Below are 18,038 nucleotides of genomic sequence, written 5' to 3' on the forward strand. Positions count from 1 at the left end.
ATATTATATATACATATTATGTATATATGTATACATATATATGTATAATATGTATTATACATTATACATTATAAATTATATGTATTATATATATATATATATATATATATATATATATATATATATAAATTCTTGGTAGGGGTATTCTCTGGGCAAGTCTGATTTTATAACTTTTGTATGTCTTTGTATTCTACCCAGCATATTCCTCCCCAGGGCACAATTCCTAATCAATGAAAGGTGAACACCTCAATAGATATTTTAATTCGATATTGATATTTTATTGAATTTTATTAAAAGATGATTAGGCCATCTCACTGACTTTTGGGATAATAATACATATTTTTAAAATCTTGTCAAAAATGTCTATAAGATATAAGAACACATACACCAAAATTAAAAGATAATTGCTATTTTGTTTTGTTTTGTTTTTTGTTTTCATTTTCAGGGTCTAAATTCCTCACTCACTTCATTCTAAGAAGTATGTTTGCTGTGTCAGGCCACTAGAGGACTATTTATATTTCTGTTTTTCTTTTAGAAATAAGTTAAATGTAAGGTACAAATATGTACTATGGACGTTCTTCCTAGAAACGTGGTTGAAAATTGTTTGGGGAGTCTTAGTCTAGATTATAATTTTGAAAAAGAATGACAGCCACAAGTAGGTGAGATGGAGGGGATGGGATTATTGTGCGATCTCTGGAAAGTCCATTTCATTGGCTACTTTGTGTTTTGGGTCCTTGGCATTTACATTGCTAGCTTTTTCAAATTGCCATAGAAATCATTTGGTAATTGTGTTACTGTAAAACTGGCTATTCCTTGATTTGCCTATATTTTAAATATATTTTTGGTTATTAATACATTTTATTTCCAGATGTTTGGCTTTGTGTATATCTGCAACAGAAACTCTGTTTCTGTCCTTTATGCCTTCATTTTTATTCTCTTCTTTTTAAAGTGTCTGACTACCCTGTTACTGTATCCCATAGAACTGGGAAAAAGTTAGTCTTTTTCCAAGTTATCTTTTATATATTGATGTGAAAATTACTTAAGTCTTTTGCCCTTCTTCTTCTATTTTGCTTTTGACAAAGTGTTTCTTATTGTTAGATTCCCTCTGCAATAAATCTTTTACCCTTAAAAAACTATGTATCTTCCTTATTAAAGACACCATAACTTATAAAAGCAAGATATAGCTCCTTTACCCAAGCAAAATGATAACTTTAAGGATATAACGTTTGTGTTTCCTGGAAGAGCTCCCGGCTCACTGAAGTTTTCCCAAGTGATTCTTGTCATAAATTGACATAGGTAACTTTTAATTAATATCCTTATGTGTTCTGACTGCTAATAGTCTGAGCCCCATGCTTGTAAAAGTCACGTAGTGCATTTCCCAGCACATTACCTTGTTGTTACTTAATAATTCACATTCGAGTAAATATCTTATTTTCTTTCTTATTAACATTATAAAAATGCAAGAGACTAGATTATTTTTCAGGAAATTGCTTAAGTTTTATTTATTAAGGTTTAGGAGTCTTGTTTTACAGTGAGTAAAAACAAATAAGGAAGTATCTACTTTGCTATTTAAGATTTGGTGGTAGTAGGTAGTGTTTGGCTTTCTTGGAAGAAAGAACAGTCTGGTTTATAACCTTGATTCTAAAATTTAATTTAGGTAAATAGAGGAAATCCAGCAGTGTTATAAAAACATTTAAGTTTCATTTCCAAAGCCTTTACTCAAGGTACAGTTACATGATAAGCAAAAATTACAAAGTCCGTATAAATGTTAATTTCTCAAAGGATAGATTGCAATAAAGATACTGATACAGAAGTAATTTTTTGTTTTTGTTTCAATTTTGCTCCCAGTTCCAACTGCCTGATCAGAGAACTTGGGTAAGTTTCCTACTTATATTTTTGACTCAAATAATGTAGCATTAAAAGGAAAACAACTTATAAAGTGCTGTACAGATGATAAAGGATTCTGAGCCACTTTCCATTAAATGATATGGCTTCAGCGGATAGTTTTCCCGCTTTGTCAAGCTGCAAAATACCTTCCGTTTTAATTGGGCATTTAGTGTGCTAGAAATTGTTTACAGAAAGAAGTTTATTTTATAAATGTGACCCATTCCATGTAATTATACCTTGATGTAGAACTCCTTCTCGGCACTTGGGAGCATGTTGTTAAAAGAGCCTTCGAAATGGGTCACTAAGTGGAAACAACCATTATTTGGGGGAGCCTATATCAGCATGTTAAAGATGCTTTTGATAAAGCCTTCAAAAGGTTAAAACCTGAACCTACATGTAGACACAAGCTGACATTGGAATCCACATCCGTATATCCCAGGGCAGAACTTGGTTCTGGTTATTTGGAATAATAAGACTAAATGTTTAGAAATCCATGTCTAACTAGGAAATGGATCTTTTAGCCTTGGGTCTCACTTCCTCAAATTTGTTTCTATTTCCAGATACAGTCAGTTGTCAGGTAGTGATGCTAGGTATTAGCTTTCTTTTTTGTCCAAAATGCAAAGAATACTGCTTGTTTACTTTTCACTCCCAAATAAACCTTGGGTCAATGGAAATACATATAAATAACACATATTACAGAATTTCTTCTAATCATATGTAATTCTACACCTTCATTCTCTTCTTTACTCAAAATTATTCTGATTCTGAGATATGAGTAAAGTCCTGGAATATGGGTCAATTTTTTTGGTCACCATATAGAAATGTATCAGTTCAAGTTGGAACACTTTAGCACTTGCCTATTTTCTCTGACATTAGATTTTCTTTACCAGAAATTCCTCCATTTTATTTCTTCTGTGGAATATGGGGTGAGTTGTGATTTTTCTCATTTTGATAGACAGGAATTAAGTCCATTTATTTCAAAAGTTCATTTATTTAAAAAGAAGAGAGAAAGAGGAACAGGGAAGGAGGCAGGGGTAGAGAGAGAGAGACTAAGACTTCCTTAGACAAAGTTGTGCAGTTGATGGGCTTGGGCTTTGATGACCATGACCTGTATTTCCAGTGTTTCTCTTCTGCCTTTCCTGGCAGAGATCCATCCTGAGTATCATGCCTCAGGGTCCTCATCCTTTATAAGGTGGCATATTACTTGACAATATCTATGTCATTGGCTGCTTTATTTGTCATATGCTATCTCCTACATAGCACGCCCAATGGTTCTACCAATTATACAAAGCCAATCCAGATTTTAAGTTAGACCCCCTTTCCTGGTGATGCAATGGTAGCAACTGCCATTTCAGTGCTTTGGAAACACATCCATTCCCTGAATCATAGGGTTTTCAGAGCCATGATTTATAGTCTTATTATAAAACATAGATATTAGTGCGAACTACTAAAATATTACAGTATATCATTCTGAGTGGTAAACAAATTCTAAGGGGTTTCATAATCATGACTGCTGAATGTGATACGTGGAGTGAGATAATTGTAAAATGTGAATACTTAACATTTCCCCCAAATGGCCACAATTTTGAGATTTCTTAAGATTATCAAGGGAATAAATATAGAAAACTCCCAAATCTACAAACTTTCCCATCATAAGTTATTTATGAAAAGTTAGTTGTTTTATGATAAAGACATGTGTAATCTAATTTGTAAAACATTAAGTCACATAATTCATGGTGCCATTGGACATATCATTTCATATCATCAGGTTGTCACTTTAATGGTTTTAATGAGAAACTTCTTTATGTCATCAATTGTTGGCTGCCAGATAATAAATGTTAGGCTAAGTGCTTAGGACCCAGTTGATGATATCTTGCCTGCTGAAATGTTTTTAAAAATACTAACTTTATTTGACTAGAGAGATAACTACATTTTTTGGTAGGATCTAGGGAATTGTGTCTAAATATTAGTTTGCGTCAATATAAAGTTAATAGTCTCTTGGGGACTGAAAGGGGGTGCAATGACTTCCTTTTCCAGACATCTGGCTGCAGATACCATCAACAACTATTGTATATATAAATAAAAATTACTGTTCCATAGGAAAAAAAAGCCCTGTCATTTACTGATCAGAGATTAGCGTATGACATTAATAGGACACAGGGAAATGCATTTCTAAAATATATGATCTAACTTTTCTTCCTTTATTTTCCCCATTCTCAGCAAATTTCTTTTTTATAGTAGTACACATTGCCCTCTTCGTTGGATTGTTCATAATTGAAATATAAATGTAGCGCGATTCTGTTCCATTTATCCCAATTCACCTTCACTTCTAAAATACCAAACCAGACTTTCAAATGAATGTCAAAACATATTACTTCTCTTGTAAAATGCATGTTATTTCAGGAGGAGCATCACATGAGTCAGCTTACAGAGTGAAAAAGTTAGAGTTTTGACCTGTACACTAGATGAAGCTCATCTTTTTTTTTTTTACTTTTGTTTTTTAATGTTTATTTTTAAAATTTTTTTTTTCAACGTTTATTTATTTTTGGGACAGAGAGAGACAGAGCATGAACGGGGAGGGGCAGAGAGAGAGGGAGACACAGAATCGGAAACGGGCTCCAGGCTCTGAGCCATCAGCCCAGAGCCCGACGCGGGGCTCGAACTCACGGACCGCGAGATCGTGACCTGGCTGAAGTCGGACGCTTAACCGACTGCGCCACCCAGGCGCCCCTTAATGTTTATTTTTAAGAGACAGAGAGAGACAGAGCACTAGCAGGGGAGGTGCAGAGAGAGAGGGGGGACACAGAATCTGAAGCAGGCTCCAGGCTCTGACCTGTCAGCACAGAGCCCGACGCTGGGCTTGAACTCACGAACTGTGAGATCATGACCTGAGCCGAAGCCGGCCGCTTAACTGACTGAGCCACCCAGACGCCCCTAGAGGAAGCTCATCTTAATCCAGCACCTTCATCCAAGATATAGGCAGACTGATGTTGGTCACAGAATTGCTAAACTACCCAACTGGCAGATATCTCAGTCACTTCTATCTGTCCTATTGGGGAAACGCCTTCTTTTCAACTGAGGTCAAGTGCAGTAAGAGCAAATCTCATGAAGATGAAAGGGAGGATTCATGGTGGCTTTTAGTGGGAGTGTTTGCTAGCTGGACAGAAAGTGGCGTGTGTGTGTGTGTGTGTGTGTGTGTGGTGTCAATAAGTACCCTCAGTTGACTTTCGATCTTCCTTCTCTCCCTTTTCTCCACTCCAGTTCAATCTTCTTTTCATTTGACACCAGAAGCCAAAGGTGGGGGTGGCTTTTCAAGAGAAGCGTTCGGGTCACCCCTATTCTTTTTCTTATTATCTTTAAGAATGCCAGTGTTTAGTCATCAAGCCCACAGTGTATTTTCTTGTTTCTTGATAGTTTCCCCGAATTGAAATAGTTTGAAGTAATGTAATCGCAATGATCTTTCTTCAAAAAGAGATATTTGCTGCTACTAAAGCAAGACACATTTCTCAACAGCCAATTGCTCTTAAATAAGTTGAAGGGCTTGTAGTTTATATGTGCTATAGATGAAAGCCGAGAATAATAGTCGTGAGTAAACTATTTTCCATATAAAAGGAAAAGTGTTTCTAGAAGATACATCGCCACAGGAATCTCAGTGTCAGCGGGGTGGACACTCGAATGATTTAAAACCACTAGATAATGAAACTTTACTCCAATATTAAATGTACATAAATAAAACATTAATAATCATCACCCATGCACTTGCTATTCTTCCCAATAAATATATGCGATCATGACCCTTACCCTTGCTTGTTTCTGCTAATCAGCTTGAAGGCCAGAGGTCATTTTTCACTCAGACAGTTTATTCCGTGGAGGGTGGAATATCCAAATGATTCTCTGCAAGACACAATTAGAAGGAATAAATGAAAATAAAATAGTGTCATAAAATATTTCTGGATTGATTTTTAAGAAGGAAAACCCCACGCAAGACAAAAATGCTAATGCCCTGGCTGGAGGAGGATAATGACCGTATTCTGTAGGGACAGAATTTCCGCCAACCTCTCTGAGCAGCGGCATCAATTCCATATCTCTGCCCTGTGATCAGTATGTGTCAAAATCCTTCATAGTGACAAATGTGCTGTCCACTTGCATCTGTGGAGAATGTTTTAGCAGCTGAGTGATTATGAATCAAACCCCTGAGCTTATAGCCCCTACCGCCTCCCAACGCGTTCACATTTGTCGTCTGACAAGTAAATGTATCTTGACTTTCCTCTGAGATTTTTTGCACCATGTTTGATGAAAGACATTTGGCAAATTGGCAGTGGTACCCTGTACGTTGCAATTTGTAGCTAGCATTAGGAGTCCGGGCATGAAATGAGAGGGCAGACTCCAGGATAAAGGGAAAAAAGAGAGCTAACTACAACATGAATAGTCATTTGAAGAATCAGGCGTGCACTATATTCTTTGTAAGAAGAGCATCATGGTCAGGCCATTCTGTTAAGAGGTTGCTTCTCCGTAAGGAGCCAGTGGTATTCCATCCAGCTGCCCAGCCATGGAATACATATTTTGTTAATTTTCCTTTTGAGTAGGAAGTGATACCTTTTCTTTCGAACCTGAGCTCATAAATTAGGCCTTCAGTTGTGTCCTGCCATTTCATCAGGGAAAGAATCATCCTCTCGGATTGAACAGTTGTTGGAATGTGCGGTTGTTGCCATTTTTATCCTTGTGTGGAGTCTCCTGGTCTAACACCCCAGCTCTTTGAGAAACACACAGAGTGCATATAGAGTGCAAACACCTTTTTAACAGCTTTCCAAGCTCTCTGGTGGCATAGTGCCTGAGAACCAAATAAATAATGGGTGAGTTGATTTAACAGGATGGCCTGAGAGTTTGCTTTTCTACTTAAAAATTCAGTAGTAAGCAGCTTCCAAATAAAATATGAGCCCTAAGGAAACTTAACATTTGGGGAGAGTTGAAGGAAAGGGGCGAGTCCTTCTAACTAAGGACAGTAAGGATCAAAGTAAATGCCACCCTCTGATTGTGACTGTCAAATACATATGCAAGTGGACAAAAACTTGAGGATTATAAGGCAAAGAAGTTAAGATGCTTGAGGGGAAGAATTAGGCAGGGTAGTTCTTCAAGATTATTTCTCTAAGAGTGAGGTTACGCTAACTACTCCCCTTATTAATGCCCATGCCAAGTTATACGACATGATCTATCATGAACTGTCATTTCAACTTGATCTTAATCCAGAACAAATTAGTATTTCGTCAAAATTCTTTGTATATGATCACACTTAAAAATCTGGTATATCCAGATATTAAGTTAACATAGTCATAAGCAAAACACCTCTTACACATTTCTTTTTTTTTTTTCTGCAGTACACCCTTCTGGCTTAAACTGTAACTTTGGAACACTTGATGTTTTCCATGCTGTGAATTCTCTTCATGGAATGCCATGCTTCCTATGGTTTTTATTACCTAGGCAAGGCGTGCAGGACCTTTCCCTATAATTTCCACTTTACTGTTGATATCCATAACACAATACTAATGCTGTCTCTTAACGTAATAAACATCTAATTTGGCTTTATTATTGCTCATGTGTTTCATTGCTCAATTGTATATCAAATGGTCATAAAGTGGCCTAACCATGGTCTTATGAAAAAGTTCACCGAGCATTGTATAAGCATGATTCTACCTTAGTTATTTCCTAAATCCACGAGTCCTCTTGTTGTTTGTCTAATATTGGGCCACTACAACCTTTTTCTACAGTCTACTGCCTTCAGCAGATTTGATGCCTCCCTTTTATTAATGATTTCTTGATTTGCTAGAGATGATTACAGAAGAAAAGATGTCAGACGAGTCCTTCATGGTCTTATGCTCTTGCCTTGCAGATGTCAGCTATTGAAAACATGGCAGAGAAGCTCGAGAACTTCAGTGCCCTGAAACCAGAGGCCAGTGAACTTCTGCAGTCAGTTCCCTCCATGTTCAATTTCAGAGCGCCTCCCAATGCCCTGCCAGAGAACCTCCTGCGGAAAGGAAAAGAACGCTACACCTGCAGGTAACTGCTAAGACAATTGTGGCTGACTTTCCAAACGTCTCCCCTCTGATTTCAAAAGACCCCGCCATTTGTTTGGGAAATTATTCGTGACTGGATGATTAAGAGTGACCATGATAGATCTCAAGTACTTCAAAGTACTCTTTATTTAGGGAGATATAAAAGTGGTGGTTTAAAAAAATTATTATTAAATGAGAATTTTAACACAGGCCATTTGGGTGTGATAAATGAGGTTGGAAACAGTCCAAATACTTGTTTCACTTTGATATTTATGAATTTTCTTTCATAGTTAATTATTTTCATGCAAACGTATAATACTACTGTCTTCAAGCATACATTTATTAATTGTCATGGCATTGAAGAATAAGGCCATTAACAAAGGACGAATAAGGTCGATAAGTGAAGAAAGCTAGTTAATAAGTTTCTTGTTACCCATCACTATTACAGTAAAGCTTGTTTTTTCTTTAATAAATTGTGCATATAATTTCTGAATTGCCTTCAGAAATTTGTGACATCTGACTCAGGCATATCAATTTATCTGCTCTTTGGAAAATGTGTCACTTTCTTTCCAGAAAAGCTTTTATAGGAACATACCTTGATGGATGAGGTCTTAGAATCTTGTCTGATCTGATACCACTCAATGTACAGAGTTGTCACTGTGGCTAACATATAAAATGAGTTGAAACATTTGAAATCTGTTTACATCAACCCAGAATCACAGACTCTTGTCATTTTTTTATCCCCTTGTCTGGTTCAGTTTTGTGACTATAAAGATACAGAGTTAATAAAAGAGGCGTATGGGGGTCATCAAAACTAAAGTCTATTTTCATAAACTGCTTGCTTATGCATGAGCAAATTCAACCAGATCTCATAATGCAGCTTTTATTTGTGGAGTTATTTATATCTGTAGAATGGCTTTGTTGCAAATTTTAAATACCAAAGACATGTGATTCCCATGCAAGATTAATTAAATCAGGAATACGCATCTGGCTTCTATGCAGCTTGAGTGAAATAAAGTCGATTGTGCTGACTTTCTCTTATAAACACGTTTCATAACAGATACTGTGGCAAGATTTTTCCAAGGTCTGCGAACTTAACACGGCACCTGAGAACCCACACAGGAGAGCAGCCTTACAGGTTTGACAATGATCTTTACTAAATATCTTCGTAAATATTATAGCAGTTAGAGTGGATTCATCCCTCTAATTGGAGGCTACTTTTTTGCATGCCTGAATGTATGCCCTTTTAGTTTTGAGTCAAAGAAGAATTGGCGAGTGGTTAGGATAAAAATTGGAAGAGTCCTAATGTTTTAAATCAAGGCTTCCGACATCTCAGTTTAAAAGGTGTAGCAGTAACTAGGACAGAATAAGCATTTTAGAAATGTTAGCCATTTTAAAAATTATTTAAAAATTTATTTTAGTGCTCTCTTCTCAATAGTTAGTGCTGTATTAACTGACAGTAATCATAACACTGCAGCCTCCCTTTTCAAGCCTTAAATCTCTGCTCTGAGTTGACAAGCCACGTATAACTTTGTTTCCCCAGTACAGTTAAGTCAGTGTCCCCAGGTCCCATTACGAGGTTTAAGGAATAAACTTTAAACCTGGAGAGGAAGAAGAAGATGTGGAACTAGGAGTAGAAAAGATCAAATAGAATATATTGTAGGAAGAGGTAATTTCTAAACTACCTCTTAGCTTATTCTGCTGAATGTCAAGATCAGTGATCTGACACATGGGACATGTGTCTAATTATAATATTATTATTTACCAAAGAATTAAAATCATCAACATCATCTTCCTTTTTACGATATAATCTACTTGTTTTATGTGCAATGCTTTGCGCCTAGTGTTAGATGCTCATGAATATTTGTTAAAGGATAAATGTTATTTATCTTAAGTCATATGTAATTTGATTCTGCTTTGAAATTCTTATGCATTGCATATGTGTGAAATTATTTTTGTCTGCATGCTCACTTTTCACATTAAAATAAATAATTTCTCAGGTTTCAAAGATTAAAAAAATTTTTTTTAATGTTTATTCATTTTTGAGAGAGAGAGAGAGCATATCAGTTGGGGAGGGCAGAGAGAGAGGGAGACACAGAATCTGAAGCAAGCTCCAGGCTCCGAGCTGTCCGTACAGAGCCTGATGCAGGGCTCAAATGCATGAACTGTGAGATCACGACCTGAGCTGAAGTCAGATGCGTAACCGACTGAGCCACTCAGGCCCCCAAAGACTTTTTTACATATAAGAATAAGCAAAGGATCAGGCCAGTGAATGCTAATGTGGAGAGGATTGAAATTTTAAGAGAAAACTAGAGAGACTTAAATTCAGAAAATAAAGTGTTTTCTTAAATTCTTTGCTTTCTTACATGTTTTAAAAATTACTATTGGCAGGTCATATTTCTACTTTATATGTGATACAGTGGCCTTTATATGATATTTCTAATTTATATGTGATAGAATGGACTTAAAAAGTTTCAGAGAGATAGAAAAATGGCAGGTGGTAGGTGATTTCCCTTTTTGAGAAAATTTTTCAGGCTCCAGGAATTCTGCTTAAGTGGAAGAAAGATTTCAACACTTACATTTTGTTATGGTCATGCTCATTTCACTCTTTCTTTGTACCTGAATTACTGGTTTTATTCCCCATAAATGGTGCTATTATTGTATGTATATTTAAAAGAAAACAAGCCAGAATTTTTGCATAGCTGGAGATCATAAGCAACTACTTATGTAGCTCCTCTGTTCCACAAGGGAAGAAATGCAGATGCATAGATGTTAACTGCCTTCCGTAAAGTCTGGTACTAAAAGATCCAGAATTAAAACCCAGTCATGGAGCTCCCATGTCAGAGTTTTTAGCTTGCACCATGATCTCAAAGGCTCCCATGATCCCCATGTTTACATCCAAATTCTGAATTGTGTATTGTTCATGACTGCGTTATGTATTCATTTTAGGAATTTTTGAAACTTAGACTCTTAACCACCTACTAATTTATTGGAGCAGAATGGAATGATTTTTTATTCAGGAGCACTCAAACCTTTGGCTAGGACGTTAGCAGAGGAAAAATACAAAGTAACAGATGATTACTGTGTAAAATTTTCTTATTGGCTGATTTTATTTATATTAGAGTGGGTGATGTGTATTAGATTTGGAAAAGCCCCTTTGCATACGAGCAGAAAGTTGGAAGCATGTCAAAGACAAAATCTGGCCAACTCATGATGTATGAAGAAAATGTTTTGAGTGAAAAAATTTTAGAGCATTTGATGGGAGTATAAGTTTTCTCTAGCAGTGTTTTCTAGGTTATTCTGTTTGGTACAACACAGATGTGCTTATTGTATCATTATTCTCATTGTAGTGGGCTTTGGGAGTCAACAGAGTTATTACAGAGAAGCCCATGACTCATATATATATATATATATATATATATATATATATATATATTCAAAAGCAGAGGCTAAAATATTATAACTACACTGAATGTGGGGTTTCACACACTTTTAAATTAATATTGTAAGTGAAGAAAGTTGGGGAACCTCATCATGCCAGGGCGTTTAAGGGGGAAAATTAAATCAGTCGTTGAGCTGGTTTATTGATACTATGCCAAAGTAACTAGTTTAACAGATTTATTTTCCTCACTGAACTGACTAGACTTCTGGCATCACGTAGAGACAGCCGAGGAAACCCAAACACTTCGAGTGGAATGGGGTGATTTCTGATGTAGAGCACTCGAACCACTGAGTCTACATTTAGAAGTGGGAGGACAAGGGCCCTTCGCATATGGAAGAATAAGTTAAAGATTTTCTGGCTGCTAAGTTAGAAATTTTCACTTAGAAGTCATCTGGAGAAAGCTAATTTTTTCCCCCAAGCAACACACACACCCACAAAACCCCACACAAACAAATCATGCAATATTTACTTTAAAATGCCAAAGGAGAATACCCCATAAATTGCCTCTTTTCTTCTTTATCCATAAGAGCTAGGGGGTTGAGGGTGGGGAGGGGGAGGCATTGCATTTTTATTTAGATTAAAAGAGAACTTCAAAATAATTTATGATTTTTTTTTTAATCCCATGGAAGGCAAAAACAATTAGCCAACTAATAATAAGTGCTTTCTTGGAAAACTGACCTGGTTCAGAAATGCCACAAACTCTTTCAGAAAAATAGAAATGGAAAACTGGGGGCAATAGGAAGAAGGGAGATTAATGAAGACCTTTGTTTTATTCCAAAAGGAGAATTTAGTGCCACTCTTATTTTCTTTTTTTAACGGACTGAAGTCTATTAGAGTAAAGGCTCTGTGGGTTTGTCATTGCTGCAGATTATGAAAATCAGTGTCTTTAGTATCAGAACAAGCTATTCACGTTGCCTCAGTTTTAAAACTTTGGAAGGGTTGCTGCTCTTTTTGAGAATATAATGGAAATTCCGTTAGGATTATCCATTTAAAAAGTGAATTTACTAAGAAACTATTTAATCAGACTTCAATTTTGAATTTAAGAATGCTTTTTGTATTTTATTTGAAGACTATGTGAATTGTTTCATGTTTGTTTAGGAAGGATTTATTTGTATTGTTCTAAGCAGAAGATAAAATAATGCTACTGTTTCTTAATGTCCTTAATTTCATGAGGTTTATCTAAAATATGAAAACTGATGACTCTAATCCATTTTGGAGCAATCAAATCACCAAGATTTTATTATTATTTTATGGTTTTTTCATAAAGCCATGAAAATCTTTAAAGGAATCAAAATCTATGGGAATTGAAATCTTGACTCTGTGAATAGGATTCTTGCCTTGCCTTTCCTCTAAAATGTTTTATGGGTGATAACTTTGGATATCTGGCTTTCTAGTCTTGAGAAATACCTTTTGATTTAGTTGTGCATATTTTCTCTGTGTTTATTTTTCAGATGCAAATACTGTGACAGATCATTTAGCATCTCTTCCAACTTGCAAAGGCATGTTCGTAACATCCACAATAAGGAGAAGCCCTTTAAGTGTCACTTATGTGATAGGTGTTTTGGTCAACAAACCAACTTAGACAGACACCTAAAGAAACATGAGAATGGGAACATGTCGGGTAGGTAATCAATTGTGTTATGAGGAGAGGATGGCTTAATTTCCTCATTTTAAAAGATAATTGTGAATAATATTGTATGTCCACTATTCTTTAAAAAAAGAGATATAATTCTTTAATATATATATATTCTTTAAAAAAAGAGATATAATTGTGATCTTTCTTCTCTCCTTCCACTTTGACACCCGAACCAGATCCTAAAATTTGCAACATGTTTCCCTTGAGATTATAGAATGATGTGAATGATGTGATTGTTGAATAATCTATAACTTGGGGTCTTATTTGGATTGGTTTTTTATTCTGGATTCGTCTCAATTGTTAATTGCAAACAAAGAGAACCATGACCCAATCTCATAGGAGATGAATGAATCAAGATTTCCTAAATTGCAGGGAGCAGTTTTCCACCTGTTGTACAGAATGCAGACTCCAGGCATGGCAGGATTTCCAAAGTGGCATCCCAGAATACCATGCTCTGAGTATTAACTGAGAAACAGTGGCTGCTTTTGTAGGAGTTCTACAGTTCAGAGAATATCCCTAGAGTAACTTTGTAGGGATTAATGGTAAAAGATTGTTAACATGATCAGAGTAACCCATAGCAAATGATAGTGGTGTGCAGTTTGGGTTACAAATTCTGATGTAGAATTAAGTTAAAAGTATCAAAAAATTAGCCTTCCCTTAACTCAGACTTACCAGCACATAGTTAGCAGGGAAAATGATAGTTTCTAGAGAATCAGGAAAATTACTTGGGGCAAGGAAAGGAGCAAGCATGGGGTTCAGAAGAAAAGATTTTAAAAACAGAAAGAAGCTGAAGTTGTTCAAAGTAGTAATCTTTACCTAAGAAAATTGTTTTATGATTAATCCTTCCTTCCCGGTACAGGCACATTGCTTACGATATTTGGTGGCTACTACATAGAACTATATGCTGTGTGCTTTCCTCCCAGCCAAAAGTCAAATGATTGTGGTCTAAAGATACTGGATTTTAGAGACAAAAGTCTAATTCAGTGTAGAAAACTGGTGGCACTTTCCAACCACATGCACCCTTCCAGAATACTCCCATAATTTTCTAATCAAAAGTATTTTAGAAAATAACTAAATGCGTTAAAAATGTAACATGTCCAAGTTCAATATTTATTTGTGGGCCCAGATTCTAACTTTATTCAACTGAGAGATGGTCTCACCTCTTATCGTGAATGTGTAGACTATTATGGTGAACTACTAGGTTGTAGATATCTTGTGCGAAAGCTAAACAGCATGAAGCAAATGTTGGTAGAAATTGGACCACATATAAGGTGTTTATAAATGTGTAAGTTGATAAAAACCTTACAACCATCCTTTGTTAAGGTATTGTGATTCTAATTTTATAGGTAAGGAAGCTGAAGATCATCCTACATACAGCAGATCCCTTATTGTCCCCTTAATGCTGTATCACCTCAGTCTCTGGGCTGGCGTGTCAAGTTTTACTCACTGCTTCATCCACTAAATCAGAATATAGAGTTTTTAGCATGTTTTCAGTCTTTCTTTGGTAACGTACTTTAACACAGGAGCAATAAATACATATTGATTGCAACCAGGACTGAGTATACAGTTTCTTCGGGCAGAATCTATTTAAGGCCTCTTTATAATTTGCCTCATCCTGTTTCCTCATAATATGAATGTCAATGTTCTCATGTCACGGTGGGAATGAGAGGAAACTGTGGGAGAAGCACCTTTGGGAGACTGTACCTCATGATTTCAGTGGTTCAAAATATTCTCCAGGGGACTGTCATGGGCATGTATGTGGTAACTGGGGAAGACTTTGGCCTCCTAATGTTACCATTATTAATATTCAAAAGAACCTGTTTTAGGAAACACTGATCAGATGAAGAAGGAACAAGGTTCAAAATAAGTTGCCATGTTGATAATAGTCTTTTTGACAAAAGGCTCTCTCCCCTCAGGTACGGCCACATCGTCGCCTCATTCCGAACTGGAAAGTACAGGCGCGATTCTTGATGACAAAGAAGATGCTTACTTCACAGAAATTCGCAATTTCATTGGGAACAGCAACCACAGCAGCCAGTCTCCCAGGAACACAGAGGAGAGGTAAAGCGGGGTTTTTCCTTTTTAAACTCTATAAAATCAATACGTTCCAAATAGATTTGCTGTGCTCACTTTGGTGAGCACCACTGATGGCTGGCATTTATTTAGTGCAGGTTAAATACTAAATGCTCTTTTAAGCACTTTCCATGTATGAATTTAATTATCATGATAACCCAATGAGGTAGCAACCATTACTATGGAATTTTATCAGTGAAGGAATGAAGATATTGAAGGTTAGATAACTTGCCAGAGGCCACATAAGTAATTAATAACTGGGACTCAGCCTGGGCTCTCTGGTTCCAGAGCCCATGCTTTTACCACTATTCTGCCCTGCTTCTCTTGATAACTAATTAGAATATTTTATCAAAACTTGCCAAGCAGAAGGGAAGGCCACCACAGGGATTCAGTTGATTCAGTAGTGGTTACTATTATATATCATATGTATATTACAGATAATATGTGAGTATATCTATCAGTATGTATATATGTATATGTATCTATCAGTATGTGTAATATATATATCTGTATATACATTTGTGTGTGTATATATATATGTACATATCTATATATAAAATACCCATTGAATATAATGTAAATAGCTTTTACATAGAAATAAGTTGAGACTTCTTGATAAGATTCTCTCAGTACCTGTATGCCCTCAGATGAATGAATATTCATTTAATTTCAGTATGTTTGTTTCACTGGGTGTGATCATCCTTGTTTTCAGTGACCTGGTGCCCTGGCTACCTCTTGTTATCATCAATGTCAAGCGTGTATGGCTTAATTCAAAAAGAAAATTTTTAATGCTGCTGATAATAAGAATTAACATTTATCTAGTGTTTACATTTTATGTGATATTAATGAAACATTATTTTACCAAAACTCCAGGATTTAATTTTTCTCTTCTGTAAGTTATAATTAAGTATCTGATATTGAGAGCTAGATTTTTCTGAACATAACTATCCAGTAGCCTATTAGATTAGGATGTTACATAGTCAATTTTAACGTCACATGGAATTAGTTAATGAAGTTCTATTACTTTTCATCAAAGAAGTATTATTGTTTGTGTCCTCTATTTTTTGATGATGTGAAGAGTCAAATAATTATTTTAGGTAGTTTTTACATTAAGGTAAGCTTCAAACAAACATCATTTCCCAAGATAACAAAATTATATGACCAATTCTGTTCTTCAACTTGTATAAAGCATGTGTATGGAAAAAGGAGAGAAGATCTATTACATGACCCTTCCCAGCTTCTAAGAAGTCTGATAAGAGCTATGACTTTGTGCAGTTGGACATATCTTTCCCTCTGCTTGCCCATTTGTGTGTGTGTGTGTGTGTCTGTGTGTGTGTAAAAGAGAGACAGAGAGTATGAGAGAGAGAGGAGGGAAGGAGGGAGAGGAGGCAGATGATCAGAAATACAAAGTAGTAAGAACAAGTAGGTAAGAGAGTTACCAAATTACATTTTGATAATGAAATATACACGATACAAAAAGAAATGTTGAACAGAAACCACCATTTGGGTTCTGAGATGCCTTTTCAGACTTTCTAGCCCTTACTTGGAAACGTGTGAGCCTGCACAGAGCTGCGACATCTGGTTTCAACATGTCCAAACAGCACAGAAGTAAGAAGATTGAGTCATTTAACCCCCCTCCACTCCTATCGGGGCTACTTTTGATGAATCATTTATCCCCCATAAATTGCCACATTTGAAAGCATAATTAACAAATAGTTTTTTTTAATCATGTTGGCTTTGTTACTTTTGGTTTTCATCCATGCATTCTTTGGTTCTTTTACTTTTTCTTTCATTTTTAAAAAATAACAGTTTCAATCCATTCAAGCAAGCAAGTTGGCAGTATGTCTGGAAACTAATAATTTATGTCTGTGCAAAACATGTTTTCATCATTCTTTGATAAAAGAGGTTAAGAGATTGGCTGTATATAAAGGTTAACAATGGTAATATGACTGTTTTTAAGATTTTTACTATGTATATCTGTCACACCCAACATTGTTTTGTTTATTTATTTACCCTGGAAAATCTAAATATTAAATTATACTCCTTTTTGTTACGTGGGAATGTGATGGATACATTGCTGATACCTAATCTCCCATGATCTGAAAAATCGTTCCATTAAGTGTGAAAATCATACATTTCTGTAGCAATAACTTAAATTTCAACAAACTTTCTGAATTTGGGGAAGTGTTTTAACTTCCCTGGTCGTATATCTTTAAAAAGAGGAGGTTAGGAAGAGATATTCTGTAGTTCAAAGCATTTGTAATCAATTTGAAACCAAGTTAAGTTTGACTTTTATTTATATTTTATTTTTTTTAATGTTTATTTATTTTTGAAAGAAAGAGACAGAGCGTGAGTGGGGGAAGGGCAGAGAGAGGGGGAGACATGGAATCTGAAGCAGGCTCCAGTCTCTGAACTGTCAGCACAGAGCCCAACGCAGGGCTCGAACTCACAAACCCTGAGATCATGACCTGAGCCAAAGTCCGTTGCTTAACTGACTCAGTCCAGGCACCCCTAATTTTGCCTTGTAAATATTACAGTGAAACTTAAATTCAATTTTTACATTCTTCATGTTTATTTTAAAGCCTGAGAAGTTTGTCTTCGTTTTATAAACGCTCTCAAATGTATTCAACTGGGACTTCTATGTAATTAAACTCTTTTTTATAATTAAACTTTTGAATCACATAATACAGTCCTTGCAACCACAAACTAAAGTATTACAAATGACTTTTAAAAGATAATATTATTCTTTCGTATCATATTAGACATGCATACTAAGTAAGCTTCAAAAGATATTTGCATAATTACATTTTTAGATAATTTCCTACCCCAAAGTTCTTCTGGGAAACAAGGAACTTTTTACATTCAGCCCTTCAAGGATAATTTGAAAACAGTACAAATAAGTGAGCTCTCAATCATTTCCAAGTTTGAGCAGGATGTCTAAGTGGCATGT

At 35.7% G+C, this 18,038-nt stretch overlaps 1 protein-coding gene across 9 annotated transcripts in view; it reads left to right on the forward strand.

Annotated features, from left to right (window-relative positions):
• MECOM (MDS1 and EVI1 complex locus) overlaps positions 1-18,038 on the forward strand; it is a 561,175-nt gene that overhangs the window by 535,905 nt on the left and 7,232 nt on the right. For 6 of the 9 annotated variants that reach the window (XM_019810458.2, XM_003991927.4, XM_045037299.1 and 3 more), the window contains 5 exons: positions 1,849-1,875; positions 7,775-7,941; positions 8,998-9,075; positions 12,831-13,000; positions 14,932-15,076. In XM_019810458.2, coding sequence (XP_019666017.2) covers positions 1,849-1,875; positions 7,775-7,941; positions 8,998-9,075; positions 12,831-13,000; positions 14,932-15,076 — 587 coding nt within the window. The remainder of the gene's footprint in view (positions 1-1,848; positions 1,876-7,774; positions 7,942-8,997; positions 9,076-12,830; positions 13,001-14,931; positions 15,077-18,038) is intronic. The other 3 variants (XM_019810459.2, XM_019810460.2, XM_023260417.2) reach the window with 1 other exon arrangement.

Source organism: Felis catus, chromosome C2, assembly GCF_018350175.1.
Source record: "Felis catus isolate Fca126 chromosome C2, F.catus_Fca126_mat1.0, whole genome shotgun sequence".
NCBI lineage: Eukaryota > Metazoa > Chordata > Mammalia > Carnivora > Felidae > Felis > Felis catus.